The following is a 16,237-nucleotide window of genomic DNA, read 5'->3' on the forward strand; positions in this document are numbered from 1 at the left end:
TAAAAAAAAAAGTATAGAGGTGGAAATTTCCCATGTGCTCCAGAGAAAAGCTTATTAATATTTTTGTGGTATATTGCCCATCAAGACCCCCTCATATCGATTGCAGATAGATTTGGTATTGTGCAGTCCAGTGTCATGGGAATTGTTAATGCCTTCTTATATATTACATGTAGACTAAAATATATAAAGTGGCCACAAACGGATATTGATCAAACTCATATTCAGAGTGGATTTCCATCATTTCCAGGTTAGTGTTTGTTGTACAATTACCTAGAATTTTGCCTCATACACTAATAATCACTTTAATATTTTATATAAAGAATGTTTTCATTGTTTTAGGAGTTTTTAGAGCCATTGATGGTACTCATATAAATTTGAAAATACCAGTATTACAGCAAGACTGTTACATTGATAGATTTCAACACCATTCGATTAATGTAACAGCTATATGTACACCTGAAAAATTATTTACATATGTTTTTGTAGGATTCCCAGGATCTGCACATGATGCAAGAGTAAATTAAACTGCTAGTGATTCGTTGAGATTGAAATTCTTGAATATATTTTTTTTAGGTTTTTTCTTATGCATCATTGTACAGGGAAATCGAACAACATGAAAAATATAAGTATTTTCCAACAGAAAATCACAGAGACTATATATCTTTTCTTCGCCATGAAAAAATACAATAGTATTATAAGGTTTTGTCAAATATCATATACCATAAGAATATCATAAAAACACTAAATGAATAAATAAAAAATAAACAAATAAGGAAATGAGATGTGAATAATTTCAATATAAATATCACTGTCTACGTATATTGTAAATTCAAAATATTAGTTGGTGTTGAAGTCAAATGATAAAAATTCGTCGATACTATAAAAAGCGTTTTCCAGGCAGATATTCTTCATATAATTTGTAAACGAGGCTGTATTTAAGTTTTTTATATCTTCTGGTAGTTTGTTAAATAAAATAGGACCATAATAATTTTTCGAAAAACGGCAGTGATTTAGTCTTGTAAATTCAATTTTAATCTGTTGTGCTTGTCTGGTGTTATGTGAATGAAAATCGTTTTGATTCAGGTATAAGTGAGGTTTTTTTTTACATAATTTATACATGAATAGACGTAAAGAGAAGGTAATGTAAATAATTTATTATTAATAAATGTTGTTTTAACGTCTTCTTGATATCCCAGTTTGAAGATAACTCGCAAAACTTTTCTTTGCAGTCCAAACACTCTTTTTGCATGAGGCGAGTGCCCCCAGAGTACTAGACCATAAGATACATGGGACATAAAAAGTGAATGATAAGCAGTGATAATGGTTTCAATAGATGAGATGCCCATTAAACTTCTTATAATATAAATGCTCGTTGCCAATTTTTGGCAAATAAAATCTACATGTTTTTCCCAAGAGAGCTTTGGATCCATTTGGAATCCAAGAAATTTAATCGATTCATTTTGGTCTATAGGCAGTTGTTTGTGTGTAAAAAAGTAATGTTGCGTTTTATTTGTATTCAATTTTAATTTAGTGTTTGTCAGCCATCTATTAGCATTTGATTCTGCTACTTTCATTTCTTTAACTATAGCCTCGTAATTTGTGTTTTGGAGCGTTAATGACGTGTCGTCAGCAAATTGCGTAATCTCAGAGTCATCTTCAGTTTTGAAATCAATCACATAAATCAAGTATAGAACTGGTCCCAAAACCGAACCTTGGTAGACTCCTTTTTTATTTCTTTGGTATCAGATGCCTTATTATTCAAAAAAACGTATTGTCTATGTTCCGATAGGTATGATCTAACAAGGTTAATTGAGTTTTCCTCAAATTTGAACCTCTCCAATTTTTTAAGCAGAATTTCATGTGACACACAATCGAATGCCGCCTGAAGATCGCAGAACACTGTTCCTGTGTGGACACATTTCTGAAATCCTACGACGATTTTATCTACCAGTTGCATTATAGCGTCCGTGGTTGATTTTCCGTTCCGGAAACCGTATTGGTAATCTGGAATGATGTTATGTACCTCAAGGTGTTCTACTAACTGCAATTTCAGAGCTGCTTCAAATATTTCGCCGATTACGGGAAGTATTGAGATGGGTCTCAGTTTACATAATTCTTCGGCATTTTTTTCTTTCGGTATTGGGATCACTTTAGTAATTTTAAGGCAATCAGGAAAAATTCCTGATTTTATTGCTTCGTTTATCAACTTTGTTAAGGGTGAGATTATGATATTTTTGATTATTTTTATTAAAAAGATATTTAGTTCATAATGGTCAGCACTAGTTTTATTTTTCATTTTATTTATTATATTTCTAGTTTCATTAAAGGTTACTTCCCTAAATTTAAAGTTTGGGAAACAGCAAAAATTTCCTGGCAATGGAGAGGTTACATGTGATTGGGTTTGTACTATACTGTGATATATATCGTCTGCTTTGTTAATGAAGAAGTCATTTATCTCATTTTCGTTTAGTTTGATTTCTGTCTGTTTTTTTGTTTTGCCCCTCTCTTCATTTATTATATCCCAACACGTTTTATTAATATTATTCGAATCCTTTATTTTCCTGTTATTAAACTCTCTTTTTGTAATATTCAGTTTTTGTTTGTATTCTTTTTGATATTCTTTTTTTAGATTTTTTATTTCATTTCTGTAGGATCTGTAATATATTTTGTTGCTATTACGTCCATTATCACTGCTTAGCATTAATTTCATATTTACGATATTATGGTCGGCCCGGATCCCATACTCTCGTGAGTGCATCCGTCTCAAAGTTCAAGAGAAAATTATCAAGGGTATTTTCATTTCTCGTTTTATGGTGGATTTTTTCATGAAAGTTAAAAGAATTTATCAATTGTGTGAATTTTTTAGTCTTAGGGTTTTTTTAATCATTAAAATGTACATTAAAGTCTCCGTTTATGATTACTTTTTTGAAGTTAAATATTTTTTCCAATAATAAGTTGAAGTTTTTTAGGAAGATTTCAAAATCTCCGTTTGGGCTACGATATATTGTGATTATTAAGAGCTGAAAATCAACCAGCTGGATAGCCGTTAACTCACAGTGTATTTCCACCGATAGATTTTGAAGGTCAGTCCTGTTTTTGTACTTCATTCCTTCTTTACAGAGAATCATTACCCCACCCCTTTCGAAGTTACATCTAGCATAAAACGAACAAACGTCATAATTTTCAATTGCAAAACTTTCGACCTCTTGCCTTGTTAGGTGATGTTCATCTAAACAAACTATGTCGTATTCAAAGTCTTCTAATAATATCGATTCCAAAAGCAGTTTTTTGTTTCTGAGTGACTGAACATTAGCAAGTAGAATAGATACCGAACTTTCGTTGTTTTCATCTCTCAAAGTAATGTTCTGATGTAAGAGGGTTGTAGTTGACGGGGGTTTTACTTGGGTTGCGTCTGTGTTATAGGATCCATTATGTTTGCAGGCATCCTCTTCCTGGCTAAAAAATGTGACACTACCGCTCCATTTGGCCATATTTCCTTCTTCCATGCGTTTTTTGAGTGTTCTTTATTTAAAGTAACCTTCATGGAGACATATATTTCTGGTCTCTTGGATTGATGCACTTCGCATTTCACCCCGGGAAGATTTGGTTCTAATATTCTCTCTAAGTCTTCTGGTTTTGTTTCTGGTTTCAATCTTGTTACGTGTAGTGATACAAACTTGGGAACAGTTTGAACCTCGAAGAATTGGTCGCTTAGTCCCACTAGGAAACGACGCTTTCTCCTCTGTTGCACTCTCACTTTTTCCCAGCCTTCCTCGTCCGTGTTGTTCGGTTCTTTTATATGGTTTGACCCTAACTGTTGCAGGTTTCTTATCGTTTTCATTTGAGTTGCTTGTAATATTGCTGTATTTACTTGTGATGCTGAGACATATTTTTCCTGATTTTTATGGGTTGAGGTGGATGCAGTGACCTGCACCGGCGGGTCATTAGCCACTACCACTTTAGCGTAGGAATTTTCAATTTCTTGTCTCTCGCTTTGAACTTTGGGAATATCGTTTGTCTTCAAGGGTCTATTTGTGGTATTCAAGCTTGATTCATTTTTTGGGCTATTTTCCAGTGGAGGGAGTATTTGATAAATTTTCTCTTGGAGGAACTGAATTTTTTCATTTAGTCCTCGAATAATTTGGTTTTTATGTTTCAATATTGTTTTTAGGTACATTATTTCTTTCTTCAGTGGTTCTTCATCGAAACTTATTTGCTCTTCGCTAAAAGACAATTCTAAACTTCCTTCTTCGTTGAGGTTATGTACGTCGTTCACGTTATTTTGGCAGCAAATCATGCCATCGCTCCTGAATATAACATTTTTGAGTCTTTTTGCACAACTTGGATGAGCTACCGAGTTGCACTCGTTGCATTTTATACCGTTTTTCACTTTATTCGAGCAATATTTACAGGTAACTACCGACACGTCCGCCATGTTCACATATGTGTATCCAACATCACTACAGAAAAAAGGAGACATCATAGGAGACAGCGCATACCCTTTAAGAGTATGGCTGATGGTTCCATTCAAGGGAACAAATTTAAGTGCCAAGCAGAAGTATTTTAATTATTGTTTATCATCAGCCAGAGTCAGCATAGAAAACGCCTTTGCATTTTTGGAGGGAAGATGGGCCAGACTCAAATACATAAATACTTATTCAGTCACTGAAGCCATTGAAATTTTCATAGCTGCTTGTGTTATACATAATTTCTGCATTATCAATCACAATCAGTGGGATGGTGTAGAATATTTTGAAGAACCCCTTCCCTGCAGAAGATTGTGATGATGACAGGCTGCAAAATTTGTTGGGGGAAGTGAAAAGAGATAAAATAATGGAAGATTTGTGGGCTGCTAAAATCTGTTTAAATCTGTTTAAAATCTGTTTAAAATCTGTTTTTCCGTTAATCAGCTGCCGCCCCCATACGAACGACAACTCTCAGAAGTTAAGAAACTTGTGCGAGCTAAGGACTAACGAGGTCTTACCTTTTAACGTGTGATTCCTAGAAACCAGAGAACTGTTTAATTTTTATAATGACCCTGTTTTGACATATTTATATCATGGTGAAATATTTTAATTATTTCAAAATAAAACTTGATGAAAATATTGGCCAAACTATTTTTAATTCAATTGGTTATAAAACTTTTTTATTTTGAAACGTGAATGTGTGACCAATTTAATATTTCATGTCAAGCAGAATTAATTGGCAGTAGATCTATAATGATTGAACCAAATCGGAAGTGCTCAAATCTATAATGAGACATCCAGCTCGGAAGTGCTGAAATGTACAATGATACATCCAAATCGGAAGTGCTCAAGGTCACTCGGCGGCTTCGTCGCGATGTTGTTGACTTCGAGTTTATCAGTAGGAGCGCTCGGCAAAAACAAAAATATTCGATCGGTAAAGTGGTATAATAATAATGATGATTAGATTTAATAATTGAAATATGTCATTGACGTTTGAGAAAAAAATCCGTGGGGATATACAGGGTGTGCAACATTAAAGAAAAAAACATTCCTATTGTGAAATAATAATGATGATTAAATTTAATAATCGAAATATGCCATCGACGTTTGAAAAAAAATCCGTGGGGATATACAGGGTGTGCGACATTAAAGAAAAAAACATTCCTACATACAGGGTGTGCAACATTAAAGAAAAAAACATTCCTACCGTGAAGTAATAATAATAATGATGATGAAGTGAAATAGTTGAAATATGCCATCGACGTTTGAGAAAAAAAAGCGTGGAAAATAATGATATAATAATAATAATTAACAAAAAAATCGGATTAAAGAAAATAACATGACGTCAATGTGTACAGGGTGTCTCAAAATGCGTCATTAAAAACATGACAGTTTAACGAGGCTCTATCGTTTTGGCGTGTGATTCTTCAATGTGTACAGGGTGTCTCATCGTTTGAGAAAAAAAAAAACATGTACGAGGTGTCTCAAATACGTCAGCGTGGAAAATAACGGTATATTATTATTAATGAACGAAAAATCGGATTGAAGAAAAAAACATGACGTCAATGTGTACAGGGTGTCTCAAATACGTCAGCGTGGAGAATAACGGTATAATATTAATAATGAACAAAAAATCGGATTAAAGAAAAAAACATGACTGCCATACAGGGTGTCTCATCGTTTAGAAAAAAAAAACATGCACAGGGTGTTTCAAATACGTCAGCGTGGAAAATAATGATATAATAATAATAATGAATGAAAAATTGGATTGAAGAGAAAAAAAAAACATGACGTCATTGTGTACAGGGTGTGTCAAAATGCGTCATTAAAAAACATGACATTTTAACGGGGCTCTATCGTTTTGACGTGCGATTCTTCAATGCATGTACAGGATGTTTCATTGTTTAAAAAAACCATGACAGTTTAACGGGGCTCTATCGCTTTCACGTGTGATTTTCAAAAGTGTACAGGGTGTCTCAAAATATATCATAAGAAACATGATGGTTCAACGGGGTTCTATCGTTTTGACGTGCGGTTCTTCAATATGTACAGGATGTCTCATTCAAGAAAAAGCATGACAATTTAACAAGGCTCTATCGTTTTAGCATGCGATTCTTCGATGTGTACAGAATGTCCCCAAAATACGTCATTTGAAGAACAGGACAGTTTAACGGGGCTCTATCGTTTTGACGTGCGATTCTTCAATATGTACGGGATGTCTCATTCAAGAAAAAACATTACAGTTTAACGGGGCTCTATCGTTTTAGCATGCGATTCTTTAATGTGTACAGGATGTCTCGAATTACGCCATTTAATAAAAAAAAACGTCGTTTCTGGCTCAAAATCCAATGTTTCTCCTCATGGAGCTTAAGTTTAGTCATTTTAAGACCTCGTAGCGGAACTTTGTGGAATACCCAACTCAAGGTAGATGTGACGTGTGTAAGAGTTATATATGATGCAATATTATATATTCGGATCATCACGCACAGCACGCTAAATGAAAGGAGAAGAAATGTAGAATTTATCGACAGAAAAAAAACAAAGATTGCGGTCAGAAGGGCACTAAGCCACATTTTCATCAACCAAGTTAGCATCATCAGGAGGAGTTAACCAAATAAAGGTAAACATAACAGAAAAATTCATATAGGGGGGTCGTTTGAGAAAGAAATGTGGTAACGAGGATCTAGGAGGATATAATGCGATAAAATGTTCAGTTTTGTCTTGAAAAACGCATTGAAAATTTTGCAAAATTTCGATGCGTTAAAGTAGAAAGTTTTGTCATTTGAATCGCATAAAAAATGCATTTTTTAAAGTCTCATTTCTTCTAAAAACACATATGATTTGCATTGTAATGCGTCACGAAAAATGATGCAGAAATGACATGAAAATCGCTTCGAAAAAATGTCAAAAATTTAGCGCGATAAAACGTACATTTATGTTTCGATTATCGTATAAAATATTTCGCAAAATCCCAATGCGTTGAAACAGTCAATTCAGGAACTCCAATCGTTTCGAAAAAACTTTATTTTTGCCACACATTTTCCAAACAAATAACGCATGACAGAAAGATCGAAAATCGTGTATGGTATGAACTAGAACCGATTTTTCGGTTCCAATCAATTTTCGTTTGAAAATACCGACTATCAGCCAATAAAATTCACCTCAAAATTACTATGCAAATTTAGTATTCGAAATATCGAAATCATTTCTTTCATAGCATTATTTAGGATGTTTCGCTAATCAAAATTTTATGCACATCAACTGCTTTCAAAAAACGCTACATATTTTAAAAAAATAGGAATATCGTCTAACAGAAAGGTAGTATACTGTTTGTAGTAGAAACAGAACTTGAATTTCTTTGGACGTGCTATTAAGAGAAAAAGGTTTTTATGATATAGAGCAAGGAATTTATGTGTTTATTACGTTGAAAATACTTTTGTGGCAATACCTGATAGTGACCAAAACAATGCATAATACGCGTATACAGAGTGGCTTAGTGCTTCAAAATACGTCTCAAACAAATAACGCATGACAGAAAGATCAAAAACCGTTTATGATATGAACTAGAACCGATTTTTCTGATTGAATGAAATATAATTTACTTTTATATTTAAACCATCGATTGATAAACATATTTTTTGTAGTGAAATCGTATTTCATCATTCGACGACTTGGAAAATTGAAATATCGAGTAGTACGTCTTTTTATAGGTTTCGTCTGGAAATTGATTGGAAATCAGATCGTTATTTAGGATGTTTCGCTAATCAAAATTTTATGCACATCAACTACTTCCAAAAAATGCTACATATTTTCAAAAAATAGGAATATCGTCTAACAGAAAGGTAGTGAACTGTTTGTAGTAGAAACAGAACTTGAATTTCTTTGGACGTGCTATTAAGAGAAAAAGGTTTTTATGATATAGAGCAAGAAATTTACGTCAAATTCATTACGTTGAAAATACTTTTGTGACAATACCTGATAATGACTAAAACAAGGCATAATACGCGTATACAGAGTGACTTGGTGTTTCAAAATACGATGATATAATAAATGTGATATTATTATTGATATTATAAATTAGAAACAATTCTGTTGAAAAATTTGAAAATGAAAACTTACCTTGTATCGCAATGTTCTTTCTATATTATAAACGCTCGTATAAGGTTGATAAAAAACAACTCAAATACATAAAATATATTCGAAATAAAGAAATATGTTTGTATGTCAATTAATATTGAATAGGAGTGCCTAACGTGTGATCCAACATGTCAGAAGGACACTTGTCTTTGTTAACCAAGTTACTATCATCAGGAGAAGTCAACTAGATGTAGATAAAAATAGCAGAAACATTCATGTAGGATGTCGATAAAGAAAAAAATAAATAATGATCTCTTGACATTTGTAATTTATTTTGCAGACGAAATAGGAAAAAATGAAATTTTTCGAACCATTCTAATTTAAATCGATAGAAGAAGGCTTCATGATATAGAGCTAGGAATATAGGTCAAATTCATCAAACGGCTTGGAAAAATTAAATATTGAGTTGTAGATATTTTGATAGTATCTTGATAGGTTATCATTTAATTTTTGCTCAAAACTGGTATTTGATAGTAGAAGAAAATAAAATAAAAAACAAACACAGTGAATTTAAAATATTTTATTAATTTTTATCTTCACTGTGGGGGTTGGTAGTTGTTGGAGGTTGACTCAAGTTCGGGGAGGCAGCAGGAGGTGGCGGCTCAGCTGTTTCTTGTTTCCCGTCAGAGGTGGGCTTGGGTTTGGGGGAAGAGGTTGTTACGTTTCAATTTAGCACTAGATCAAACTGCTCTTATGTGACCTTTCAAAACACTACCTTACCTTTTAAGATCTTTATTCAAAGGATATTAAAAATGTAATTAAGTTACAAGTAGATTTTATTCATTTAACATCATAGTAATGGGAATCTTCCGTTCCATAGAAAACCATACCTGAAATGTACAAGAATATATGTATGCTCCCTGACTAACTGCTTTGACCAGTACTTACGCATTCTCCTATTGCCAATCGACGTTGGAGATCCGAAATTCCTCGCTAGGTTGAAATAGTTGTTATTGTTTGTTTTTCAGTTTTCTTCACCTATCATTTTTTTAGCCGTTGTCTGCCTTATTCCCTATACCTTTCCGAGAATATTTCTTGCATAGATTGTTATTCATCACTTCCAGAAGGATTACTACATATTAGAGTCATATCGCCTGAAAAACAATACTAGTTAGCTCTGGTTTCTGAATACTGTTTGTTATTTTCGGTAAATATTCTGCATAAGATGAATGTTCAAATATTCGTACTGAATGGGGAAGATGTGACGACTTACCTTATATGTTTCTATTCCATCGCATAAATAAGGATTGGTAAATAGTTGAAAATAGGTTGGAGTGAATACTTTTGTAAACATTATAATATACAAGGTTAAGAGACAGCTGTTGGTTGACATCTGCCGAACTTTCGTAGTGTCGTTCCGTCGACTTACACCGAACTAGTTCTACAGTTGTTCACGGGTGAGGGATTGATCGGCTACTCAAGTTGTCAAGGGTTGTTTTAGGGTTGCATTGCTTTAAGAAGGAGTTTTGATGGGTCATGGACTTGTTGATGATGTCTCAAGTGGCTGTGGAGGAATTGATAGATTTATGGTGTTGTGCACAGCGCCCCCTTGGTGCTTGTAGTGTAGATTGGACGCACTGTGGCAACAACTGGTTAGCTGTCAGATGTGGCAGTCTCGGAGTATTCGGAAGTTAGCCTTCGATGAGCTTGGTTCGGAGTTCAAAGCGTACCATCAGACTGATTGTAGGATATATTTGGTTGTATTTGTGCCATCCTTCACGGGGATTATTTCTACAAGTCAGGATTGTATAGTGGAAGACTGATTGGTCATTTTGGTGTGGATATTTGCAGTCTGAAACTTAAGCTCTTTTAAGGATTTGTGGTGGTTACCGAACTCGTGCCAGGTGGAAGGATTTCCGAAATTAGGTATGTCTGAATCACTGTCGCATCTCTCATGTGGTCTTAGCTATGATATCACCTCTTCAATTCTACAACCTTCGTTTCTCGTCTCTAGATTCATAAGAAACAGAAGGCCCTCAGTCACTCATCAAGTCCCAGTAGGACTTCCGTGCAGAACACCGCACACGAAGAAATGTATAGAAAACCCCTTGGCCAGGGTAAGAATTTTACCATTAAATGTGTTTTAAATGATTTTAGTAATTTCTGATTCCATCGTTATATCTCAACTGAATATTAGTATTGAAGAGAGGTTTCAACACTCATTCAATTTTCTTGATTTTTTTAACGGGTTATATGGTTATACAGGGCACCCAATATACCAGGGGTATTGATTAGTCAAATAGTCCCTATTGAATGGGGGTTGAATCTCACCTTGTTTTTATCTGATTCTGATTGAGAATTTTCTTCCGTAGGGTTTTTTTTTCTTCTCCTTTCCTTTTTTTTTTCTTCTCCTTTCTTTTTTTTCTTCTTCTTAAGTTTCTTTACCTTTCTGGATCTTATTTGGTGATCCATTACTGGTCCAGCTTGTCGTGCCCTACAGGGTGATCTATCTTGGTGGTGCTACAGGGTGATCCATCCCCGCCGTACTACAGGGTGATCCACCGGTGCTACAGGGTGATCCATCTCCGTCGAACTACGGGGTAGCCTAACACCATATACCGGGTGGCCCAAAAGGAGCACGCAAGTTATAATTGATTTATTTGAAAATTCGTGCTATACTGAGATATTTAAATAATTGTTTGCCCTTATGTTTATTGATACCTGTTTGATATAGTGTTTGTTACTTATACCTGATTGATATAGTGATGCATTTGTGAAACGGAAATTGAGGTATTTTCTTCCTTTCACGATTGCTGATTGACACCGATGCGCCTACGCCTGAGCTCACGCGACGCAAACGAGTTTGTCTTACCATCCGATACTAGTATTTACGATTTCACCTACTCAATTTTCGTGGTAGTTTTACTCGACGTATTGTAGTTTTTTTTGAGCGTCGTTACTACCGTAATTTATGGCTGATTGAATTCGTGGTTATATACACCGCGCTCGTGTATTGACATTTGAACATCGCGTAGTAGTGTGAATATTGCATTGTTGTCTTAGAAGCGTTGTTGGTTAATCCATGTAAGTTAGGATTACTGAATAAATCATATTGGGGATCTTTATCTTTTATTTCCAATATTAATTGGTAAGTTATTGATATTGTGAGTTACTTAGGGTATCTGGAGGATTAAATTTACCTGGCGCCCATTAAGATCTATTTGAAAATTGCTAAGTTGTTTAACCCACTCCCGTCTCCACTGTTTAGCTTAGCCGCGGATATCCATCTGTCTTATTTGTTACCGACAGATGATTTAGTCTCCTCTTGTGGTTTGCGAGGTGACAAGGTAGACTCCGGTGGAACGTATTCTTCTTGCCCTTGCCATAATCTGCAATAAAAAAGAATACAATGTTAAAATACGCATGATATTAGTGAAAAAGTAGCATTATTAAATAAAAATCTTTCATCAAGATTTTAAAAATGAAAATTCGAAGGATAGAAGGTATATAAAATCTAAGGTTACCACATGTTACTTTTTTTTACTAATGGAACACTTTATTACTTTGTCAACTGAGCTTTTTTTCATTAGAATAGATGATTGTTGATGTATTCGAAATATGCAACCAATTCGTTAGAAAGCTGTGTTTATGTGTGTGTGCGTAAAAACAGCAAATTTTTTCATTTTGAACCATGAAAATGGTTGATTTATAAAAATCGTATTGTATGGAGACGTTATCAGGCTGAAATTGATGATTTACTCAAAATATCATATTTTTGTGATCTCAATACATTTGAGTAATCGTTCAAATCAAAACTTGAATCTTTTACAGATAATGCGTTTGTGAAAGCCGAATTGACCTTTTTATGATTCGATTCCAACAATTTCGAAAGCAAAAGATATCGAAACGTTTCAACTAAGTTGCGGCTAAGTGCTTCATGTTTTTTCTGTAACCACATGCTGGCGTCATTACCATCTCACCCACATATACTCACAACTACCATACATAAAAATGAAAAGTGACTTGGGAATTCAGTATTGTTTAAAAATGTTGTGGTGGGCACTCATATTTTTTCCGTACCTCACTACTTGTGAAAATGTGACGAATAAAGAAGAAATGTTGCAGTATTTATTTCGATATGGTTATGTCGAAAACAATAATTCTCTCACAGATTTTGAATCGACTATGATTAGTTTTCAAGAGAAATATAATCTTCCCATAGATGGTACATTGAATTCAGATACTCTGAGTTTGATTCAAAGACCGAGGTATGTAATCGCTGAAAATGCTTTCACGATTCAAGGTAAATGGAACAAAACATATATCAAATGGTCTTTTCCTCGAGCATCTGCCAAAATGTTGTTTGATGCTGAAAAAGCTTTCAGTTTATGGGAGGATATTTCTAATTTAAAATTCAAGTATGTTCGTTTGACGAATACCGAAAAACCTGATATAACTATATCAGTGGTAAAAAGAAGACATTCATTCCGCCGAGACTGCATGGGTAATGGAATGTGTCAATCTGAATTTGATGGTCCCGGGAGAATTTTAGCTCATGCTTACCCACCTTCAAATGATGCATGTTCAGAAATTCATTTAGACAAGGACGAATCGTGGGATGTTGATGGAAACGGAGGTACGAATTTTCTCATGACCCTAACTCACGAAATTGGGCATGTACTTGGATTGGGGCATAGAAGTCAAGAAACTTCCATTATGTTTCCTTGGTACCAACAAAAAACAATTCAATTAGGAAGAGATGACGAATATGCCATTACATCTTTATATGGTCAACGTAATACCACTGCAGTAAAAACAACTCAGCGTTCTACTTCAAGTAAAAAAACTTCAACGACAAATACTCCCCAAATAACGAAGAAAACATCAGCGACAAATACTCCCCAAATAACGAAGAAAACATCCAACACCCTGAGTCTGAAATAAAAAACCTCTGCAATGTGAAAATCCCTGATTTCATGTTTTTGGCAAAAGCTCCAGAATTTCCAAAAATATCTCAAATATATCTTATTTTCGTACCTTGCCTAAATTTTTTTTCTCAAAGAATTTTTCAAAAAAAAATGCACATTCGTTGTTTTAGAATTGGAAAAATTTTAATTTTTCTTTATTCGTGTGGTAAGGCTATTAATAAAAATATACGTTGTAATTAATTTTTTAATTTATTTTGACATTAAGAACGCAAGACAAAAACAATAACAGATTCATTCTGGTTCCTCATCTGGTTCCGCCAGCGCATCACGGACATCCTTGTTTGTCTTTAGAGAATTGTAAAATTCATGATATCCTTTTGTTATGGTATTGTCCTTGCACATCGTTAGCAGATCTGCAAATTTTGGTACTGAAATTGGAAGAGTTGCTTTGTAAGCTTTCAAGACTTAAAGATTTGGGGCGACCCCTTGTTTTCTTTACTGCAACTTCTGTAAACTCCTCTTGATCAAAACTAGTTTTGTAAAAAATCTTGTCAGGATATTTTTTGTCATAGTGCAGCCAACAAATAGTTTGTATAGGAAATTTGTTCTTTGCAATTATGTTCTCTGACAATGTTTTATAATCATAGAAATCGTCAAAAGTCATTGTATGGACCTTGTACGGAGCTGGATTTCTACGTGAATCCCTAATAAGCTGAGCCCAACCCTCAGGAACATAGACAGGAACATTTTTTGATTTTACTTCAATTTTTGAATGAATTGAATCGCACTCCATTTCCGTGTGTCCCGGCTCAAAAAATCTATGATCAATAATTTGCAACTTGGGATGTTTCAGCAAAAGTTGCAAACACATAGCCATAACTATACTGTTCTTTTGTTGACCTCCGCAACCATCTGACATCATCCGAACTGCGGTTATGTTTGGATGAGCCATTACATAATCAAAAATAATTGTACTTATTTCATTAGATCCTCTTTTTCCTTGAGTTTCATCCCATAAGTAGCAATCCACGTCTTGTGTTACTAGATCATAGACAGTAAAGTTATATACAGCTAATTTTCTCAGGTAAAAGATTTGACCTGCTGATCCTTTTGGTGTGTATAAGACTGCTTCCAAATCTGAATTAAACGCCAGTATAGAAGTGTCTGCTTTAGCCAAGCTCTTGTCCTCATCTCTACATTTTCGAGCATCGTTCTTTTTGTTTATATGTTTATCATGACATTCTTTATTCAATGCCTTCTCTTCTTCTGTCATGGTGGAATAAGATAAACATTTTTTGCATTGGTCTTTTTTCGGCTTGTAAAATCCCAAATTATATTCCTTGAAGACACTTTTGTACATACGGTTCATAATCGAAATGATTAATGTAGCATCCAAATATTTTTTTTAGAGGATTGTCTACAATAATGCGACTTTACAGCCGGAAATGACAAAATATGGTTTCGCAAAAATAAATCGTCTGCTTCGTCCAGCTTATTGTGAGGTGGGCGTTTTCCACGTTTATCTTTTTCCAAAACACCACTGGCATTAGTTTTTTTTAAGCAGCTTCTAATAAAGGCGTCAGTAACGTTTAAAGTCGCCATAAAAAACATTCTGCACACAGATACCCGGTTGTTATTTACTGTTAACGAATAATGATTCGTGTAGTGTTTTCTGGAATTCTCAATATTTCTTGTTGTTCTTTTCTTGAGTTTTTGTTCAACGTGAGTTACAACAAACTGGCGCTGATCGTCTATATTTTGAAATGATCTGAATTCGTTGTATATTGTTTTTCTATCTTCTTCTCTTATAAGACCAGAGCACTTGTGTTTTGATTTTTCCAAACACGGAGAAGGTAACATGGGACGACTGGGATGTATCTGGTTTTTGAACCCAACGTATTCTTCTCCTTTTAACCGTTTACAGTTTATTAGATTTTTTTTCCATCCGGACACATTTCTTTTTCTTTTTTTCTTCACCTCATCTACAAAAAGAACGGTTAAATTACAAGTGTTTTAAAAGTATTATTTAAATTACCACTTTGATCTGGTAGGTCTGCCTCCACAACTTCCACGACAATATTGTCATCTCCATTCAGTACTGTGATGTCCACATTACGATCATCAAGATCCGAGTCAACATCGCTTTCGTCACCTTCACTTGAAGGAAGATACTCGTCTGAAGAACCCGCTTCAAATGGGTCTTCATCGGTAGAATTATAATCTCGAGCATAATCAGCTGTTTCTGAATAAGCTTGTTCCCCGCTACCGCGTCCAAGAAGAAAAATAATACTAATTTTTATACCACACGTGTTGGCGTTTTTTTTATTCAATTGAGAGATAAAAATTATTAACTAAATTCAGATACGGGTACGAGTTTCATTATGTTCCATTAACTTACCAGGTTGAGGTTGAGCATCACCACAGGTATTCCTTTTTTCAATAACAACATTATCTAGGAAAAAAGTTAGGTTAGGAATATTTAAAGTTCAGACAAAAATATTAGCACACTTACCATCTTCTGTTATATTAGAACAAAGTTGCATTATCCTTTGTGTTCGGTTCATTTTGGTAAAACACCGCGAAATTATAATTAAACAAACAAGCAGTCACACGTTTATAAGCACGATCCCAGACAGCACTAGATATTCCCTGAATATTCCCAGGACATTCTTTTAGAGATATTGCAATAGCCCATGAATATGCCGGCAATATATACGTCTTTTGTGGAATATTTCACGAATGTGCAAAGGGGGAAAAACTCAGAAT

At 34.4% G+C, this 16,237-nt stretch overlaps 2 protein-coding genes and 1 long non-coding RNA gene across 3 annotated transcripts; 2 read left to right on the forward strand and 1 right to left on the reverse strand.

Moving 5' to 3' along the window:
* The first annotated feature begins 205 nt into the window (after positions 1-205).
* Positions 206-988, forward strand: LOC141483947 (uncharacterized). The gene is made up of 2 exons (XR_012466382.1): positions 206-515; positions 574-988. It is a non-coding gene; the product is annotated as an uncharacterized lncRNA (long non-coding RNA).
* A 10,000-nt stretch (positions 989-10,988) lies between these two features.
* Positions 10,989-16,237, reverse strand: LOC141483987 (uncharacterized). Its single transcript, XM_074179126.1, has 2 exons — positions 15,507-16,237; positions 10,989-15,453 (listed from the first exon to the last, which is right to left on the reverse strand). The coding sequence occupies exon 2, from the start codon at positions 14,838-14,840 to the stop codon at positions 13,836-13,838; it is 1,005 nt and encodes a 334-aa protein (XP_074035227.1). The 5' UTR covers positions 14,841-15,453; positions 15,507-16,237; the 3' UTR covers positions 10,989-13,835.
* Positions 12,555-13,618, forward strand: LOC141483995 (matrilysin-like). The gene has a single exon (XM_074179131.1). It carries the CDS (start codon positions 12,555-12,557, stop codon positions 13,485-13,487), a length of 933 nt encoding a protein of 310 aa, XP_074035232.1. The 3' UTR covers positions 13,488-13,618.

The sequence above is a fragment of the Leptinotarsa decemlineata genome, unplaced genomic scaffold, assembly GCF_025532065.1.
Source record: "Leptinotarsa decemlineata unplaced genomic scaffold, Ldec_3_MD MMD2_P_RNA_scaffold_14, whole genome shotgun sequence".
Lineage (NCBI taxonomy): Eukaryota > Metazoa > Arthropoda > Insecta > Coleoptera > Chrysomelidae > Leptinotarsa > Leptinotarsa decemlineata.